Source organism: Bactrocera latifrons, unplaced genomic scaffold (assembly GCF_001853355.1).
Source record: "Bactrocera latifrons isolate USDA-ARS-PBARC rearing strain unplaced genomic scaffold, ASM185335v1 scaffold_3, whole genome shotgun sequence".
In the NCBI taxonomy this organism is placed as follows: domain Eukaryota; kingdom Metazoa; phylum Arthropoda; class Insecta; order Diptera; family Tephritidae; genus Bactrocera; species Bactrocera latifrons.
This window is the reverse complement of record NW_017536629.1, coordinates 3,604,889-3,622,485: the sequence shown is the minus strand read 5'-3', so window position 1 is coordinate 3,622,485 and position 17,597 is coordinate 3,604,889. Positions and strand designations below refer to the sequence as shown.

Here is a 17,597-nt window from a genome sequence, read left to right as displayed (position 1 = left end):
TTATAGCTGACAACAGGGGCTTAGGTACCGAGAGAATAGCAAATTTTGTATGCGGCCACGATGAATTTTATCTTGTCCTCATACAACAAGATCAACTTTGCTCGTTTCTTTTTGTAGGCTTAAAAAGGCTGTTCTGTTGCTAAGGTCTACGAAGTCTATTTTAAGCCTATGATTTGTAAATGTGTAAATGGAGTGTGCTAGTTACTCTAGGTATCCAGCCACAGTTGTACTATCATACTGAATCACTACTCCGGCATTCGCGATGAGCTCCACGCGCTACGTGAGGTACTTCGAGTGCGATGTGTTAACCATTTCGTGTGGATCTGAGGCTAAGAAAGAGAAAGCCCTGAAGGGGCCACTCCGATGTAATCGGTTTGAGGGCTCAGCAAGGTTGCAAATTCTGTCCACCAGGAGGAGCAGCAGCAAGAGGGTCTGTTTTGGAGCAAGCGGCTCGCTATATAAACGTGATCAACGAAATTTTCTTTCCAGATTCTCATATTTTTTGTAAACCAAGGTCCCTTAAAGTTCGATAATTGGATTCTCCAATCTTCCGAAATATAATTTAGAAATTTCCGTTATCTTAATACACCGTAAACAAAACTTTTAAATATAATATATGAAACGAGCATTTCTGAACTAGTTAAAATCGAATAGTTTTCATTTATTTCACTGATGATCCGTGATATCTACTGAGCGGTTAGTATTTCATAATACCAATACGCAATTTATTTAAAATTACAACCTTTCAAAATGTTCCAACTATTCCTTTATTAATTGTTGTTTTTTTATTTTCCACCACCCTTGCAGTGAACAAGAGGCCAAAGACTTGATTCTCAATGAAATACAAACGGGTGTGGTTAAAAGCGAGCCAATCACCGCTTCGGCTGCGTTGACGCCATCTTTGCATGCGGCACACGCAGCTGCCGTCGCCACACACCCGGCGCTAAGCAATGGCATTGCCGTTGGCAGTACGGCGAGTTGCGCGGCGCTCAGCGTGAGTCCCAAACTGGACGCTTGTTTTGAGAGTGCTGGCGTACATCTACCACCTAACGTGCTTACACCGGTGCTGACTGGCGGTAGCAGCAGCAGTGGTGGCGGCGCCGGCAACGGCGTTACGCACAATAATAACAACAATAATGCCTATATGACGGGACATATAATGCACACGCAACTGCCGCACCATCAGCACGCGCATCTGCATGCACATCCGAACGCGCATGTGCACACACATCATCTGCATCACGTGCATCCGCATGCGCATTCTCACGAAGTACCGCTACCACCGCAAACGCAACACGAAAACCTCAACTATACAACGCTCTTCCCGCCGATCAACGATCTCGTGGTCACCTCATCGACGCTCGGTCACGAAATGCAATACCCGGACACAACCACCGGCCCCGGATACTACGGCGGCAGTGTCGGCACGACCAATAGCAATAACAACTCTGGCAGTGAACACTACTACTACGAGGCGACGCCTTCAGCCACATCACTCAATCGACCGTACTCCGCGAATTCCAATAGCTGTTCCAGCAGCGCGGAGAGCGAGCGCCAAATGTCAACCGGCAATGCGTCGATAATAACGGGCAATTCGCCGCAGACGACGTACAGCGAGTTGAGTCATACATTTGAATTGCATTATTTGTCGGATAGCAGTTCGCATCAACAGGCCGCCATGGCGGGACCACCGACTACACAACAACAGCAGCAACCACAACAACATCACCTACAACCTATGGAACATCATCAACACACGCATCATCACCAAACGCATCAGCTGCAGCAACAAACCTTGGCGTCTGGTCATATTGCCACCCTGCAACAACCAACGACGCCACAGTCTCAGTCACAACAACAACAAATGGAGCACCAGCAAATGCATCAGCATCAAACGACACTGGTGGCACATCAACTACAACAGCATGAGCATGAACAACTACAACAGCAGCAGCAGCAACAACAACAACAGCATGAGCATATTGCCCGCTCATTCGCCGTCGCCGTGGAGAAGGGCGTCAGCGTGCAGCCGCAATACACCAGCGTCATTGTTGACCCCCATCATCATTATATACCCAACGATTTTGTACATTAGCATTTGCTAGCTGGTACGATCCGCAGGATCGGTGGCAGTAAAGCACGTGTTGTGCTCTTATTGGGGGCGCCTTGGGTGTCGTCATGTTGCTATGACACATTGTTGTTGTTAATTTTAATAGTTCTAATTATTGCTAATTAAATTGGACTGAGTCACAAAAATATATACATACATAACTATATATAAGTTTCGATTTAATCTTTTTGCCAATTTTATTTACTCGAATATGGTCTGCACTAGCTGAGGAAAAGGCCGCATACTCATAGGCTCAAAAAACAGGTACTATCATTTACATATTATACAGAATTTATTTATATACACCAGAATAGCTATGAGATCCCAGCAGTCATTTTAAAAAGAAGAGGTGGCCAAAATGTGTATTTAAGGCAAATTTTCATTAGTTAATTTAAAATTTTTTCAAGGATGTTAGTGATTTCACTTTTGCTGGTTAATTAGTTAAAAAGTTATTAAATAGTTATGAAATGTATAAAAAATGTAAACTTATTTAAAATAAATTGTTTTAAAAATAAATTGTGCCGTTCTAATATAAATTTTCAACTTTAAATCACTTATATTTTAAAATCAAAAAAAATATATAGTATTACAACCCTGCATAAAATCCGTTTAGATTACTAAAGGTCGTTTTCTAAAAGTCTGATTAGCAACAATCTGTCAGTTAGGTTCGGGTTAACTTAAGCAATACTTATTTTTTTAATATATAATATGTAAATATAAATATTAAAAATTTGCAAATTTTATTGCTCTGGCAATATTTGAAAAAGTGGACCTAGCAATCTAACTCGATTATATGCAGATTCGTTAATTTTTTTTAATTAAAATGTAATTCTTAAGGGTTATATACAGTTAGAAGGCCGAAAAAAACGATTTTTCCAGAATAATTTCTGAAAAAACTTTTAAATTTATGGATGCAAAAACTTTTACATTCGGGTAGTTCATTTCCAAATAGATAATTTTACTAGTACCACGTCCTAAAATGCTGATCTCTGGAAACTTCTCTCAAAAAAGACGCTGCGGTGACCACTATATCTCTGTACTGTACCCTCTGAAATAAAAAAAAAAAAAACAAATTTCGTTAAAGTAATGTTAAATCTAGTAATTCATTGGAAGAATAAGCAAAATACAATTTATTAACAAAATTAGGGTTTCTCAAAACAATATTTTTCATCTTAAATTCTATATAAAAGAAAAAACATATTTATAGGTGAGAAAAAATCTTCTATTGAATATTAAAAATTTTATTTAAGAAGTTCGAGTTAAAATTTTAAACTAATCGTTTCGAGTGATGTTGATCATCGACTTTGAAAACACCATTTTGAGAAAAACGTTTGAAATGCATTTCCAAGAACCCTTCCCTTTCAAAGCTCTCTGTGTAACTTCGAAAATATTCACCGAAATGATATGGAATTTTCTCTGTGTATTCTTATATATACTATTTAAGTTAAGAAATTGAAAAAAAAAAAGATTTTTTGTGAAAATCCTAACTGTATATAACCCCTTAAATATAAATTTGGATTAACATTTTTTTTTTTATATCCGGTATTTGGGAGTAAAAATTTTTAATTTTTCGATTCGATATTTGGGATTAAGATAATATAAATAAATCGTAGCTTTTCCAAAATGTTTTCAAAGTTCTTAAAATAATTATTTATATATTATTATTGCATATATTTAGATCTCAGAACAGTTATGCGGTGTTTTCTAGGGTTAGTGCGCCCATATTCACTTATTTACTTTAAATTAATTGAATAAAAAAATATTTAAAAATCTGTGTCAACTTAGAACGACTTTACATAGTTTTTATTTATTTGTTTAGTAAGTCTTTCTTTGTTGGGCAATTTAATTTTACTTACATATGTGCTTAAAAGTATATTTTATTTATTACCCAAAGTTACGCAATTATCAAGCCAAATTGTTTTTGTATTTTCTTTAACATTAAGTAATAACAATATGTAAATAAATTAATTGCTAAAATAATAAAACAAGCGAATAAAATTAACTGTACAAAAATTGTGAGTTTTCCAATTATTCGCTTAATGCCGTTATGGTTTATCCATGGCGTATATACATATGTATGTAAATGTTGTATGTTGAGAATACCTAAAGTATAAAAAATTTATTTAAAAAGTGTACGTAAAATCAAAATTATATATAAAACTAAATAATAGTGAGCATTAATGATCTTCGTAAGCTATATTTATGTACAATAAACAAAGAATTCTAAGCGATTTTATGCTTAACGAATATCGCTCGGACGATGAAGCAGCTGATGATACTTTGAGTTTTTCTAAATATTGACATTAAAGTCGGTTGACAGACTAATATAAGATAATAACTAAAGAAACATATAAATAAAGTGATAATTATTTATACAAATTGTGTTTAATTTATTAAATAACATTTAAATAAAAAGCAAATATTTTATTAAGTTGTTTACCTAGTTGTTATTTTCATTTTTCTATTTCTTGATTGGCGTAGACAACGCTTACTCAATTATAGCTGAAAGGCCACAACATATTTTGATTTTTAGTGTTTTCAAATAAAATTATTAATGACACAAAATTATTTAATTGTTTATCAATTTATAAATGTTTTGTCATCGTAAAAATAGCGTTCAAGGGATGCCAAAGCAAAATTAAAATAATTCGAATTTGGAATTCGAAAAAAGGCGTCAATGGACATAGATCTTATATATCAAATAATAAGGTGAAATTTTTAAACTAAAATTCTCGAAATTTAAAATAAAATTATATTTTTATTAAAACTAATTAAAATAAATAGTTTATATAATTTAAACTAGTGCTATTGAAACTATTGCAAATTTTCCGTCCTCTTAAATAAATATGAATCTCTGGTAGCACCGCTTGATTTATTCGAAAACATGCGGAAGTAGAGCACGCACTGAACACACTAAACTTCGTGCACACAAGGTTGCATTAGAAGAGAGTTTTGTAAAAGCAACGTTTGCTGATAGATAAATATTTTCTGTAGAGTCATGAAGGTAGTGTTACCGAAATATAGTAAATTGATTACAAATAATATTTACAATATATTTTTTATTGATGACTTGTGCTAATTAGAAAAAAGTGCTACTTCGACATTTATATATTAGCAATACAACTCTGATTGCATGAAATAATTTGACGTTTCAACTTCGATTGATTTGACAAGTTCGAAAAACAGCCATCTTTCTTTTTTCGCGAATCCCTCGCTAGTGTGAAGGTGAGAATTCTGTTTTAATAAAATTTTCTTTTTAAATACGAATAAATATACATAAAATTATTCAAAGCCATGTAATAATGCGATAAAATAAGATGATAATGAGTTTTGAAAAGATTATGTTTATAATTATACCATAATGGACATAATTTTTAACACGTGTTTCTTGTGCTCGCAATGCTTCGAAAGTGGTGAAATTTAATATCGATTCTTTGTTCTACTTGCAGATAAAAACACAAAATGCAATTGTTCGTACGTGGTTTTGATGCCGTAGAGCCCGTTGAGGTGCTCCCTACTGCTACCATTGCCGAAGTTAAGGTGTGTAAGAAAATTGCTACATCGATGGTGACAGGTCAACAATGTCAACTGACATCATTTCTAACCCTACTTCTTCTGTTTTGTACGTATACGCTAATTTTGTATATTTTCTTTTAGGCACAAATCGCTCAAGCCCATGGTTTGAACATTGAAGAAATCACATTGAATTGTGAAGGCAATGCCTTGTGCAATGATGCCGCTGTGACATCTTTGGCTTCCTTGGAGTTGGATATCACTGTACCAATGTTGGGTGGTAAAGTGCACGGTTCTTTAGCGCGTGCCGGTAAGGTCAAAGGACAGACACCAAAGGTGGAGAAACAAGAAAAGAAGAAGAAGAAGACTGGCCGTGCAAAGAGGAGGATCCAATACAACCGTCGTTTCGTCAACATTGTGCAAGGTTTCGGTCGTCGTCGTGGCCCCAACGCCAACTCCAACTAAGCTTATCAATAGTTGATATGTTCTTTTGGGTTTGGTTTTTTACGTGTAAAATGAAATTGATTTTCACCAACAAATTATATTAAAGTAATATAAATAAGTATGTGAATTTCGGTGATTTTATTATTAAAAATTCCATTGGAATGTTAATACAAAGAGTATAGTTTTGATATATTTCAAGTGTTTTAGCAAAATATTTATTGCAAGAAATATCGCCGGTGTATACATTCGTATATATTCGTATACCAGTTTTTCAATTCAAGTTGAAAAGACCCCTCGCTTTTTCTCAACAAAGTACCATCTATACCAATATTCGATGAATAATATGAACAGAGCAATAAAAAAACCTGCAATAAATTAAATTCTAGTTTAATGAAAAGTAACGAGTTAATGCACATGTCGTCATACCAAACAAAAGTACCATAAAGCAGCCTTGCATGTCATCCAAATTCACTTTGTGGTTCATAATTTGCCGCATACCACCATGACCACTACACTTGTCCATCGAAGGTAAATTTATTTGATGCCAACGTTCTATGAAACCCATTTGGAACATTCGTGTTATTTTATCATTAATTAATTGTAGATATGGACTATCCCTCGGTACAATCAAACCAATCTGCTCGGCTACGAAATTGTCACGTCCCAATGAGAACTTACACTCCTTGTCCTTTTCGAATTGCTTTTGTATAATCAGCTGCAGATTGATGCGCCAATCGACATTAATGCGCTTGCCATCCTGCACTGCGCCAATATCCTCACCTTGTACATTATTGTAAATGATGGCGCGTTGCACATAATCACGAAAATCATCGCGCGTTGTTATTTGCTATTTGAAAATTTTTATTGTTTATAAAAAATAATAGACCGTATACGATATGTACTTACCGTTGCATACTTTTCAAAGTAAGAGCCATTTCGCAAACCAAATTGTTGCATTGCGCTGGATGAAAATATTTGAAAAAAGTAATCTATGCCAGGTTGAAATTGCGGAAACGTAAGAAATGCAACCAAGTTTCCACTGTATGTAGTCACAAGTACAATTACAACAATCCACCAAACGCCGATCACTAGACGACCACTATCCGCTTTAGGTAAGTACATGCCGCCTGCCAAAAATATACAGGGTCAGTTAAAAGCTAGTTGGTGTATTTATGGTATTTATTACCTTGTTGTAGTAGCGCACCATAGATATACCAAAAACAACTGTTGAGTGTGCTGAGGCCGGTTATGCGCAAATGGTCCATTGGCACCAGACGATTTATGAAGTATAGCACCGGCGCAGTGATTATAATAATGACCACCAGGCAGCCCCATATCTGTTCGGCGTGTATATATTTTTTGGACATTGTTCACTTACATACTTGTCGTACACACTTATTTTGTCTTGCTTACCTCGGTTGTAAAAGGAGCTGCAAACAGATAAATGCGACTCACTTCATCCGGCTGGCGGGAAATAAAAGTATACATCTGTACGCTTATTGGCACGGTGTAGTTAAATGACTTCTTATCAGGTTCATCAATAGTGGCAGCTAGCGCAGCCATAAAGTACTGTAAAGAGTTATGTTTTATTTTTATAATATTCACAATCAAAGCATTTGTACTTACACGACTCGCCTGCATCGTTTCTATGACTTGGTATGGTATATTGAAGGTAAGCGAACCAAAGAGATCGTCCTACAGGTCAAAACATTAGACGCGAATAATACGATTAGCATTTGTAAACTTTACCGTTACGTTGGCCGTATGTTGCATGTCCTCTGCAGCCGAATCTGCTGCGTTTACTTTGACTTCATGAAGAATATAGGAGAAATTTAACATGCGGCTCATTTCTTTGAGGATCTCCATAGAAATACCGCTATGACGAACTATGTCGCCACGGCTGTTGCGTTCCAAAATTTGCCATGGCGGGCTCTTTCCAAAAATTCATAAGGAATAAATTATATAAGGAAAATATATAGAGAAAACAAGAAAGACGTTAATTTCGGCTGCACCGATACTCTTCATAGGTGTATTTCTTATAGCAACTAGGTATATGGTGTGACTAAATCTTTAAGGTAACTGGTAACAACGGAAATCATTTTGATAGTTCTTGAAAGATTAATTGAATCGACTCAGCTCGACACCATATTTATATATACGCCACTGTATTCTTCTCCAGTTGTGCAAGCCGTTCGAATTTACTCTAGGGCTCGTCAGGAATCAAAACGAGTTAATTAATACCTCGCCCTGGCAAGTAGTGGATAGCAAAATTGGGGATTCTGGATGGAGGCTGAATTTATATGTGGGCGAAGAATCGTATAAACTCATTCGGAAGAAGGCCTTCCGCCTGAACTACCAGTTAAGTATGCTAATTATGCGACCCTACAAGCCCAAATATGCTGAGGAGAGCGGTAAGGACGAGAAAATGGAGGTAGACGAGAATGCTACTCGCACCGGCGCCAGTACGGCCCAGCAGGCTGCAACTGCTGAGGCTATGGTGGAGGTCCCAACGGACCAGCCAGGCGTAAAAGAGGGGGCTCTTAGGAAGACTTAAAGGCCTGGATAACAAAGTGAAGGACGGCGCAGATGAGGATCAGTTCTTCATAAAACTGTTCCTATTGTGGTCGCAGATGTGGAAGTTGCCTAGGTGAACCTGTATCACCCGGCGTCAGCATTCGCCGTCATCGGAAGCAGGTTCTCATCGGATAACCTGGGCATCCTGCTTACACACAAAAGAGAGCTCAGGGGACTCAAAACGGTCTCGAATGAGGTCATCTGGATTCTCTTTAGCATGAGACCCAGAATTGGTATAGTATTTTAGGGTGCCTACCACAGGACCTGGTCGTTGTGCACGCTAAGGATAACGAAGGAGTGGATCTCGTCCTGGCAGCGACGTACTTTCCTGTAGAAATACTAATTTCGACCCCAGAGGCTGTGCAGGGCTTGGTAGACTACTGCAGGAGAAATAGACCATTCTGGGTGGAATGGGGGAGGTCACAGTAGGCCTTAAGTCGCTCTGTTTTCTTCATTTATTTGTTTAATCTAATCTAACAGGATCCGGCGATTTTTTCTGGCTGTTTGTGGCAAACTTAATATACCCTGTCCAGTTTATAATGATAAATACATATCTCTTAGCCATAACTTACGTGCACCGTTAGAATGTCCAAGGTGATATTGCGAAAGAAATGCGTGATATGTGGAAACATAACTTCGTGTGTATTAAAACCCAAAGTGGGTGTCCAATAGCCAACGTCGATGAATTCGAAATTTTTATTGTGTGTATCACGAAGTTCTGGGAGAGAGTTTTTATGAGAAAAGTGAAATGAGAGAAAAATGAGAGAGGGCGATCATTTTACTGCTATTTTCAAAAACTTACCTGAATTTGATTGATATCTACGATGCTCCTCGCTCTTGCCCCACGTTAAAGCTGTCTCAATCTTCCAATGCGAACAACTCGTGCATTTACTGTACTCTCTAAGATATTCCTATAATAATTTTATATATGTATATATATCTTGGAATATCCTTATAAGCTTTCTCTTCATTATGATATCTACATACCTTCATGTATCCCAACATTTCATCCTGCTTTTCCTGTTTGGTATAACGGATAGCTTCCCATTCCTCATCGGAAATTTCGCCATAGATCGATTGCTCCTCAACGATCATACGTGAAATGGACGTAACGAGCGCCAATGACAATTCCGTTATTGTGCAGTTAATGGAACTGCTGCATGTGGGTTCGGTTGTGTTCAAAGCGAACGCAATATTGGCACCCTCATCCAAATTCTGTGTCACCGAGATGGGATCGTGGTTGCGCAGCTCCTCGCTCAACACAAAGAAAACCCATTGATTGTAGACGTGAAATAATTTCATGCTCGCAGCGATTTCCACTACGTCCTCATAAAATTGTGACAACACAATAAATTGTCGTGGGGTTTGTTCGCCGTCCTGAAAGGCACTCAACATTTGGCGTATTGCGGAGCGTTTCTTTTGACTGCGCAGCGTGTCGTCGATCTGGTATAGCAGCAGGGAGAACGGTGTTATATGATTTTTGGCGCTCTCATGTACCACCGACTCCACCAATGTGGGATTGTCGTGCACTTGATGGAAAAGAAGGGTTTGTGTAATTTGTAGGTTCATATGTTAAGTCAAAGTTTATACTCGTACGTAGACTCACATATAGTTTGATCGAGTAGCACAGCGGCCGTCTTCCAGCGTAATAAACGCTGTACTTTTATGTCCAAAATAATCTGCGACAATTCCTGACCCTCATCGACAATGGGTATCTGGAAGCATATTTTAAGAATTTATTGCAAATTTGTGGTATGGGAAGCCATTGAGTCTATACCATAATAGCACGATTTAAGGGCAGCCGCGGACAATTGGCGTCAGTTATGGCAATCAGTAGTATGGAGTTCTGTTGGGTAGAGTCAAACAGTTGCCAAGTACTCTTGCAGTCCGCCACTGTCATGGCAGCGAGAAAATCTATAATTATCCGTTCATTAAGCTCATATGGAATAAAATGTAGGAGGTTAAAGGATAGGTTGTATAGAATTTAGTTAGAAGGCTGCTTTACAAAAACATTTAGAAAGTCGTACGGAGCCAAATCTAAAGACAACAGATGAATGGTGCAACAGTTCAAAACCTAATTTGAAACCAAAGTTTTGGCGGAGTTAGGAGCCAAAGCGCTGTCATTTTGAAATACGCTTTGTTCCTTCCCCAAATGAGCATTTTTGCTGGAATTCGGTGTCGAATCAGACGAATAACATAGTAACAGTGCATAGTATAGCCCTGTGACTGTTTTGCCTTGTCCAGGAAGTCGATGCACTATCGATCGGACTTTGTTAATAAAAAACAAAAAACCTATGCTCATCTTCTTTCTTCGGTGCAGTTGTCCGGCTAAAGTCACTGTTCCTTTGATCTCTGGTGTATACGCGTGCATGTACGCTTCGTCAACGGTTAAGAAACGATTCGTTTTTTATACGGAGTGAGTAAACCAGCACAAATTACCCCGGTAGTTGCTTTCATTCACAATAATTCATGCAGAATATGTCCCATGTGGTTTTTGAGGTATGTACAGTGCAGATATCTTCCATACGTTCGGTGTCCTTCAATAGGAAATCATGGTGTTTGGCCATGTTATTCTCCGTGGTTGAGGCACATTCACTTGGCTTATCATAAATCGACGTGAAGACATTAAAATTTATTAAACAGTCGCTATCGAAAGAGTCAAGTCACCGTATACAGCATTCAAGCATTCTTTAAATTTACTGCGCGATCTTCTTTTCAATAATATGAATCGAATCGACGACTCATATTGCTCTTTGTTAATTTTTGCAAAATCCTCGCGGCCGAAAGAAAATTACTGATCTGGTTGGACTATAATACTCGTAACAATAGTCCACGTCGAAAATCTACTATATGTATAATACAATTTTCGGATGATAGTATCACAATCGCTGAGGTTAAGTTATTATCGGACGGTCCTTCAGTAGTTTCTCTATTTCTAGCGAACCTCTTTTATCGCTGCTAAGAAATTTGTTGCAACTTTGCTTTAAGTTTTGATCTGAATATTTTCCAAAACTAGACTGGAGTTTTACTTAATTCAGCATTACTATACATATCACAAATCTTTGTCAAAAAATGACCAAATAAGAAGAAGGGGTTACATGGGTTTCACAGCTTCACAAAAAAAAAAAAAAAACAAAAAAAAACCATCTTAGCTAATTCTACAGCATCTCTGGAATATTGTACTATATTCTCAAGTTGATCCGAATAAAATTTTTGGGGATACAGTCCTGAAAGTGTGCGCGGTCGAGGTCAGCTATATAGTCTCTTGAAACTTTAAACGCGTTTTTCTTGAACTTGTTTTCGGTTGACAAGATTTCTCGGGAAATACTTAAATGATTTTAATGAAACTTTTTACAGGTTTTTGTGATATAATTTACAAGGTCTCGAACGAAAGATTTCTTTGTGTTCAATGTTTGTGTGCTGTAATGGCCGAGTTTTGAATATTTTCTTTGGAATAATTGAGTAGTTTGAGTAGAATATTTATAAGAAAAAAAAAATATTGTAGCTAAGTAGGTTTTTGCTCGAGATAACTCCTGTATTGTAAGAATTGTAAAAAATGGTCCTTTAGTCCTTTTACGATACCCAAAAAATATGCAACATGTGGCTACAGAGTATAATACTTAGTTAATGGCTAAAAATTGTCGAAATGCAACAAAGAATGTTCAAGCCTCTAGATACCGAGTATTTGGATCCTAGTACCTATAGTTGAAATTCAGAGAAAATCCTTTCCTTATAGTGGTATGTACAGGGTTTGTACGGAAAGTAATATTACGAATTTTCTACCGCCGCGGTTCGGTAGAATTCCTTTTTAGCTAACGTATGAGCGGCTGGTCGGTTGTCTCTGAGCACCTGGAGAGTCAGGCCAAACATTTTCGCACGACGTGTTTCTGTGAGTGTTACAAGCCGAAAATGCAGTGTTCGTTAGAGCAGAGGTACACGATTAAATTCTGTGTAAAACTCAATAAATCTGCGACAATGACGTTTGATATGTTCAAGCAGGCTTATCCAGAAGGTTGCTTAAGGAAGAAGCGGTGTGTTTCGGTGGCATAAGACCTTTTTGGAGGGCGGCAAAGAGGTCGCTGATGAAGCCAGTGCTGGGAGACCTGCGACTTCCACCAACACCGACAATGTGACTCGTGTGTTCAAAGTTTTGAATTCAGAAGTCGACTAAGTATTCGTTTAATTGCCCAGTTTTTAATTTTTTCAAAATCTGTGGTTCATGACATTGTGACGAAGCACTTGAACATAGGCAATGATGGTTCTAAAACTGCTCAAAGACGACCAGAAATTGCCGCTTGTGGAAATGTGCCAAGAAAATTTGAACATGTGTGAAATGATCCCCAAGTTTTTAATAAGCTAATCACAGGTGGCCAGCACTCTTCCGAGCATTTTGAACTGATAAAGAGGATCCAAGCAGCATGCACCTCGGATCTCAAGGCGACGCCTTCAATGCTTGGCAATCGCCCTGGCGGCGCTGCATCGACGCGGATGGAGCATTTTTTGAAAATTTTTAAAGAATTGTAACGATTGGTTTAATAAATTCTTTAAATCGACTCAGTCCCATTACTTTTCGGACAAACCCTGTAATTAAACTCACAATTTTTTCATTCGTGTCCGACAAAGTTTGTCAAAATTGGTTCAAATTCACGCATTTGAACTTACCGAAATTAAATACACTAAGTCCACTTTGCACCGTCAATGAGAGAATAGATGAGAAAATATATAACCTCTAGGTCAGAAATATAACTTAAGTGGTATTTAAATTAAAATTTCAGTGTGTTTGTAAATTGAAATAATTATTTCTTTTGCTTTTTTCTCAAGAAACTTTAACAACTGAAATCGCACTTCATTGGGAGAAATGTGTTCCACTTCTTTCTCGTAACACTAAACATAAGGTCGGTATATGTATATAAGGAAACTAAATTGCCCACCTTTTTTCAAGCGAATTTGACTCCATGAGTAATACTTCACTTCGATGCCGCCGTTCTTTAAATTCTCACGTATCACGTCACTTAGAATTTTTTGAAAACTCGCTAGAACATTTTCACCACGCATTTGCATATACTCTTGATCCACAACAACGGCTGGAATTCGTGAAAGAAAAAAATTAAATACCATAAGAAACACGCATGAAAATGAAAGCTACACTTTCCTCACCTAAAGATGCGTTTGCAGTTAAAAACGAAGAGAAGTCATTGGCTGCGACGTGTTGCGGCAGCAGCGCGAGGCACAGGGGCAGCCACAGTGACCACAAAGAAGCGCGAAAGCGCATCGCTGACATTCGTTGCAAAAGTAAAACTTAACTGAAAAACTCAGTGCCTGAGCATTGCATTTTAACTCGGAAAAGCATTCACAAAAGAATTGAATATTATAACGGGATTGGCAGTTATAAAAAGGATAGCACAAAAATATTTATTAATTTCTGATTGCATTTGGCGTGCGCCTAACTAACACTTCAAATTAACCGCCACGGATATTACTGCACGCACACTTATATACGTACATTCAAATATGGAGTGCCGCCGTGGTCGAGAGCAAAGGCCAGATTGGTATGATTAATATTTAACGAGTGAAATCGAAAGCACGGCCATTGCACTGCAGCGGTTTTCATGCTTTAAAATAACCCTCTTGGGATACGTGCGGATCCAATTAAGGGGTGCTCTAATGAATCGTCGAAATTAAGGTAGTTTTGAAATGTATTTTTATTTTGATTGAAAACAAGTTTGAAAAACTGTGTCTAAAATATTAAATATTTTGGAAAGCAAACTGATATTTATTGCTACAATAATTTGAATTTGAAATTCGACTGAATTATTAAGTTATAATATTTTAATAACAAAAAATATTTTTTTTTATTCTTTTGTAGAAATGTCTCAAAAAATATAAAATATTTAATTTGGAAATAAATTAAATTTTGTTTAAATATTCTTATTATTTCACTTACTTCCTCAACCCCTCATTAAAATTTCTATGCTAGTTGTGTGTGTTAGCGTGTCTTTTGATTGGCATATTCTCGCCACTGCGTCTCCGCCTCACCTCGCACGCATTATACGTGTACACATTTATATGTATGTACGTTTATATACCCATCACATACTTACTTTTGGCGGGCACGCTACAGCAGGTGTTCGCCGCCAGTGGGCGTACGAATTGTGGGCGTGTAACTGTTTATTGCCGATTGTCATAAAAACAAAGTGGCTGTGAAATTGTGTGTTTATATGTGTATATGTAAGCACATATGTATGTGTAGATGTGTGCGCTTGCATGCCCAGGAGGAAAATTGAAGAGTTCAAAATAATATTAAGGCACAAAAGTACAGAGAAAATAACTTAATAATAAAATGAGTAGAAACTTCTCAGAATGGATACAAACTCTTTAGACGAGAAGACCTCAGGAATGGGGAAGTTTCATGAGGGCTGACAGGCTTGAAGTACCATTTTCATATTTTTATCTCTAATAATGCCAACTAAAATACCTCAAACTTACAACCAATTTCGAGTAGTAATATTTCAGTTAGTGTTTTCAATTAGATATCTCTTAGCTTATAAGTTCTCATAGCAAATATTTTTCCAGCAAAAACTATCAGTTTCATGTCAAAATGATATATAAGAAATAAGGAGGCTACATATTTTTTTATTTGTTGCTGTAAAATTAATTAGATTAGATCAATTTGTGTACTTTGAGTATTGAATTGTACATATTTTCATTTATTTTAATTGTATTGAAAAGTTATAGTCCGATCACGACAATTTTTCCACAAGGGATACCTCAGCTCAAATACCTTATTTGTGTAAAGTTTTATTCCGCTATCATCATTGGTTCCTAATGTATATATTATACAGAGAAGGCAGCAGATGGAATTCAAAATAGCGTTATATTGGAATAAGGCGTGGTTGTAAACCGATTTCACTCATATTTCGAACATATCATCAGGGCCTTAAGAAAATATTATATACCGGTCGAGTAGTTCCTGATTCATGGTTTTTGGTCCATAAGTGGGCGACGCCACGCCCATTTTCAATTTTTAGAAAAGGCCTGGGTGCAGCTTCCTTTTGCCATTTCTTCTGTAAAATTTTGTGTTTCTGACGTATACTGTTAGTCGGTTAACGCACTTTTAGTGATTTTCAACATAACCTTTGTATGGGAGGTGGTCGTGGTTATTATTCGATTTCTTACATTTTTGAACTGTATATGGAAATGCCTAAAGGAAGCGACTCTATACAGTTTGGTTGACATAGCTATAGTAGTTTCCGAGATATGTACAAAAAAGTTAGTAGGGGGCGGGGCCACGCCCACTTTTCCAAAAAAAAAATTACGTTCAAATATGCCCCTCCCTAATGCGATCCTTTTTGCCAAATTTCACTTTAATATCTTTACTTATGGCTTAGTTATGACACTTTATAGGTTTTCGGGTTTCGCCATTTTGTGGGCGTGGCACGGGCCCGATTTTGCCCATCTTCGAACTTATGGGGTCAAGAAATACGTGTACCAAGTTTCATCATGATATCTCAATTTTTACTCAAGTTACAGCTTGCACGGACTTACGGACGGACAGACAGACATCCGGATTTCAACTCTACTCGTCACCCTGATCACTTTGGTATATATAACCCTATATCTGACTATTTTAGTTTTGGGACTTACAAACAACCGTTATGTGAGCAAAGCTATAATACTCTCCTTAGTAACTTTGTTGCGAGATTATAAAAATTATTTGCTATCCAAAAAAAAAAAAGTAGTCCCAGCACTAAATTCTTGAGAAAAGTGTGGAAATAATGGCAGTGGACGGAAGAATAAATCCTGCGGACAATACTTCTAAATATGAATCAAGACCAGATCCTGGAAAAGCGGTCAGCGACGAATTCATCAAGATTCACAACAAGCTTTAGACAATTAATTCACCATTAAGAGAAACAGAACAGGAACAACAAATGCCCCAACTTCATGCACAAATAACTGCATTGATGGAAGCTTTAAATACGCCGCAATTCATACAAAGATTATCATCAGCGGAACAGTGAAAACTTCCACAAGCAACACCGATTACCCATCATGAACACACATCCCCAGGATGGAGGAGATATATAAACATCACTGCATACTAAATTTAAGGATGCAGAGAAACGATTATCAATCAAAAAACAAAATATCAAGAAAAAACATTTTGGATTGTGGCCGACTTTGTCAAGAAAAAAATTGAGCAATTGTTAAATTACGGAATAACACACTCAATATTCCAAAAAATGCTGCAAAAACAAAGCAAGCGAAAGGGAAATGGGTTTTGACTTTTAGAAAATTAACGCTCATATAGTTTACTGTCAAATCCAACCTATGATCAAACTTCAATAGAATTTACACTGGTATGAAATTTTGAAACAATGCCTCGAAATTGAGGACTATTTTGAAGCTGTAGATTTAATATGTTTTACTAAAAAAATTATAAAAAAAGCAGCCTACCGAATGTGGAAAAAATTTAAATTTTTATAAAAAAAATTATTTTTGGTATAAACGACTAAGCTCATGTGTTAAGCATACCACAAATATATACAAAGGATTCGTCTAAGCAGCGAAAAATATATGAAACTGAGAAGCGGAATAACTAAAAACTAAACTCTGACTTTTAAAGGTAAATATAATATTAGGCCTACGGCAAATTAAAGCAAATAATTTGGTCAAGCAATGGGGAATATTTTAGCGTCCAATCAAAAAGTGTACTTTAACTTGCATTTAATATTTTTTATTATTATTTTTCGCCTCGTTGAATTTGAACTCTGTTAAAGCGATGTCTAAAGCATTTAAAACATAGAACAAGCAAAACCGTTAACTTCGACTGCACCGTAACTATAACACCCTTCTTAGGTGCATATAAAGGGTGTGACAAAATTAACGTAAGATCTAAATTTGCCGCCATTTATGTGGTAAAGTGTTGAGAACCCTAAAAAAACAAGTTATAGAC

The 17,597-nt window shown here is 36.9% G+C and overlaps 3 protein-coding genes across 6 annotated transcripts in view; 2 read left to right on the top strand and 1 right to left on the bottom strand.

Annotated features, from left to right (window-relative positions):
• Positions 1 to 2,534, top strand: part of LOC108970365 (protein single-minded) — a 47,436-nt gene extending 44,902 nt beyond the window's left edge. For all 4 annotated transcript variants that reach the window (XM_018935701.1, XM_018935700.1, XM_018935699.1 and 1 more), the window contains one exon: positions 808 to 2,534. In XM_018935701.1, coding sequence (XP_018791246.1) covers positions 808 to 2,095 — 1,288 coding nt within the window. In that variant the 3' untranslated portion in view covers positions 2,096 to 2,534. The remainder of the gene's footprint in view (positions 1 to 807) is intronic.
• A 2,700-nt stretch (positions 2,535 to 5,234) lies between these two features.
• LOC108970506 lies at positions 5,235 to 6,194 on the top strand. The gene is made up of 3 exons (XM_018935945.1): positions 5,235 to 5,335; positions 5,560 to 5,650; positions 5,768 to 6,194. Exons 2-3 carry the CDS (start codon positions 5,573 to 5,575, stop codon positions 6,086 to 6,088), a joined length of 399 nt encoding a protein of 132 aa, XP_018791490.1. The 5' UTR covers positions 5,235 to 5,335; positions 5,560 to 5,572; the 3' UTR covers positions 6,089 to 6,194.
• A 65-nt stretch (positions 6,195 to 6,259) lies between these two features.
• LOC108970505 (glutamate receptor ionotropic, kainate 5) lies at positions 6,260 to 15,237 on the bottom strand. The gene is made up of 15 exons (XM_018935944.1): positions 14,743 to 15,237; positions 13,799 to 13,944; positions 13,573 to 13,725; positions 10,419 to 10,555; positions 10,248 to 10,356; positions 9,629 to 10,170; positions 9,444 to 9,552; positions 9,214 to 9,359; positions 7,817 to 7,999; positions 7,694 to 7,762; positions 7,481 to 7,636; positions 7,254 to 7,404; positions 6,974 to 7,194; positions 6,494 to 6,914; positions 6,260 to 6,432 (listed from the first exon to the last, which is right to left on the bottom strand). The coding sequence occupies exons 2-15, from the start codon at positions 13,920 to 13,922 to the stop codon at positions 6,344 to 6,346; spliced, it is 2,610 nt and encodes an 869-aa protein (XP_018791489.1). The 5' UTR covers positions 13,923 to 13,944; positions 14,743 to 15,237; the 3' UTR covers positions 6,260 to 6,343.
• Between the last annotated feature and the right edge of the window lie 2,360 nt (positions 15,238 to 17,597).

Coding starts and splice junctions, on each gene's coding strand:
- LOC108970506 (XM_018935945.1), top strand. CDS start 5,573: ATGCAATTGTTCGTACGTGGTTTTGATGCCGTAGAGCCCGTTGAGGTG. Junction 5,651..5,767: donor CTACCATTGCCGAAGTTAAG/GTGTGTAAGAAA, acceptor ATTTTCTTTTAG/GCACAAATCGCTCAAGCCCA.
- LOC108970505 (XM_018935944.1), bottom strand. CDS start 13,922: ATGTCAGCGATGCGCTTTCGCGCTTCTTTGTGGTCACTGTGGCTGCCC. Junction 7,405..7,480: donor CAGCTCCTTTTACAACCGAG/GTAAGCAAGACA, acceptor CACGCCGAACAG/ATATGGGGCTGCCTGGTGGT. Junction 6,433..6,493: donor CTTTATGGTACTTTTGTTTG/GTATGACGACAT, acceptor AATTTATTGCAG/GTTTTTTTATTGCTCTGTTC.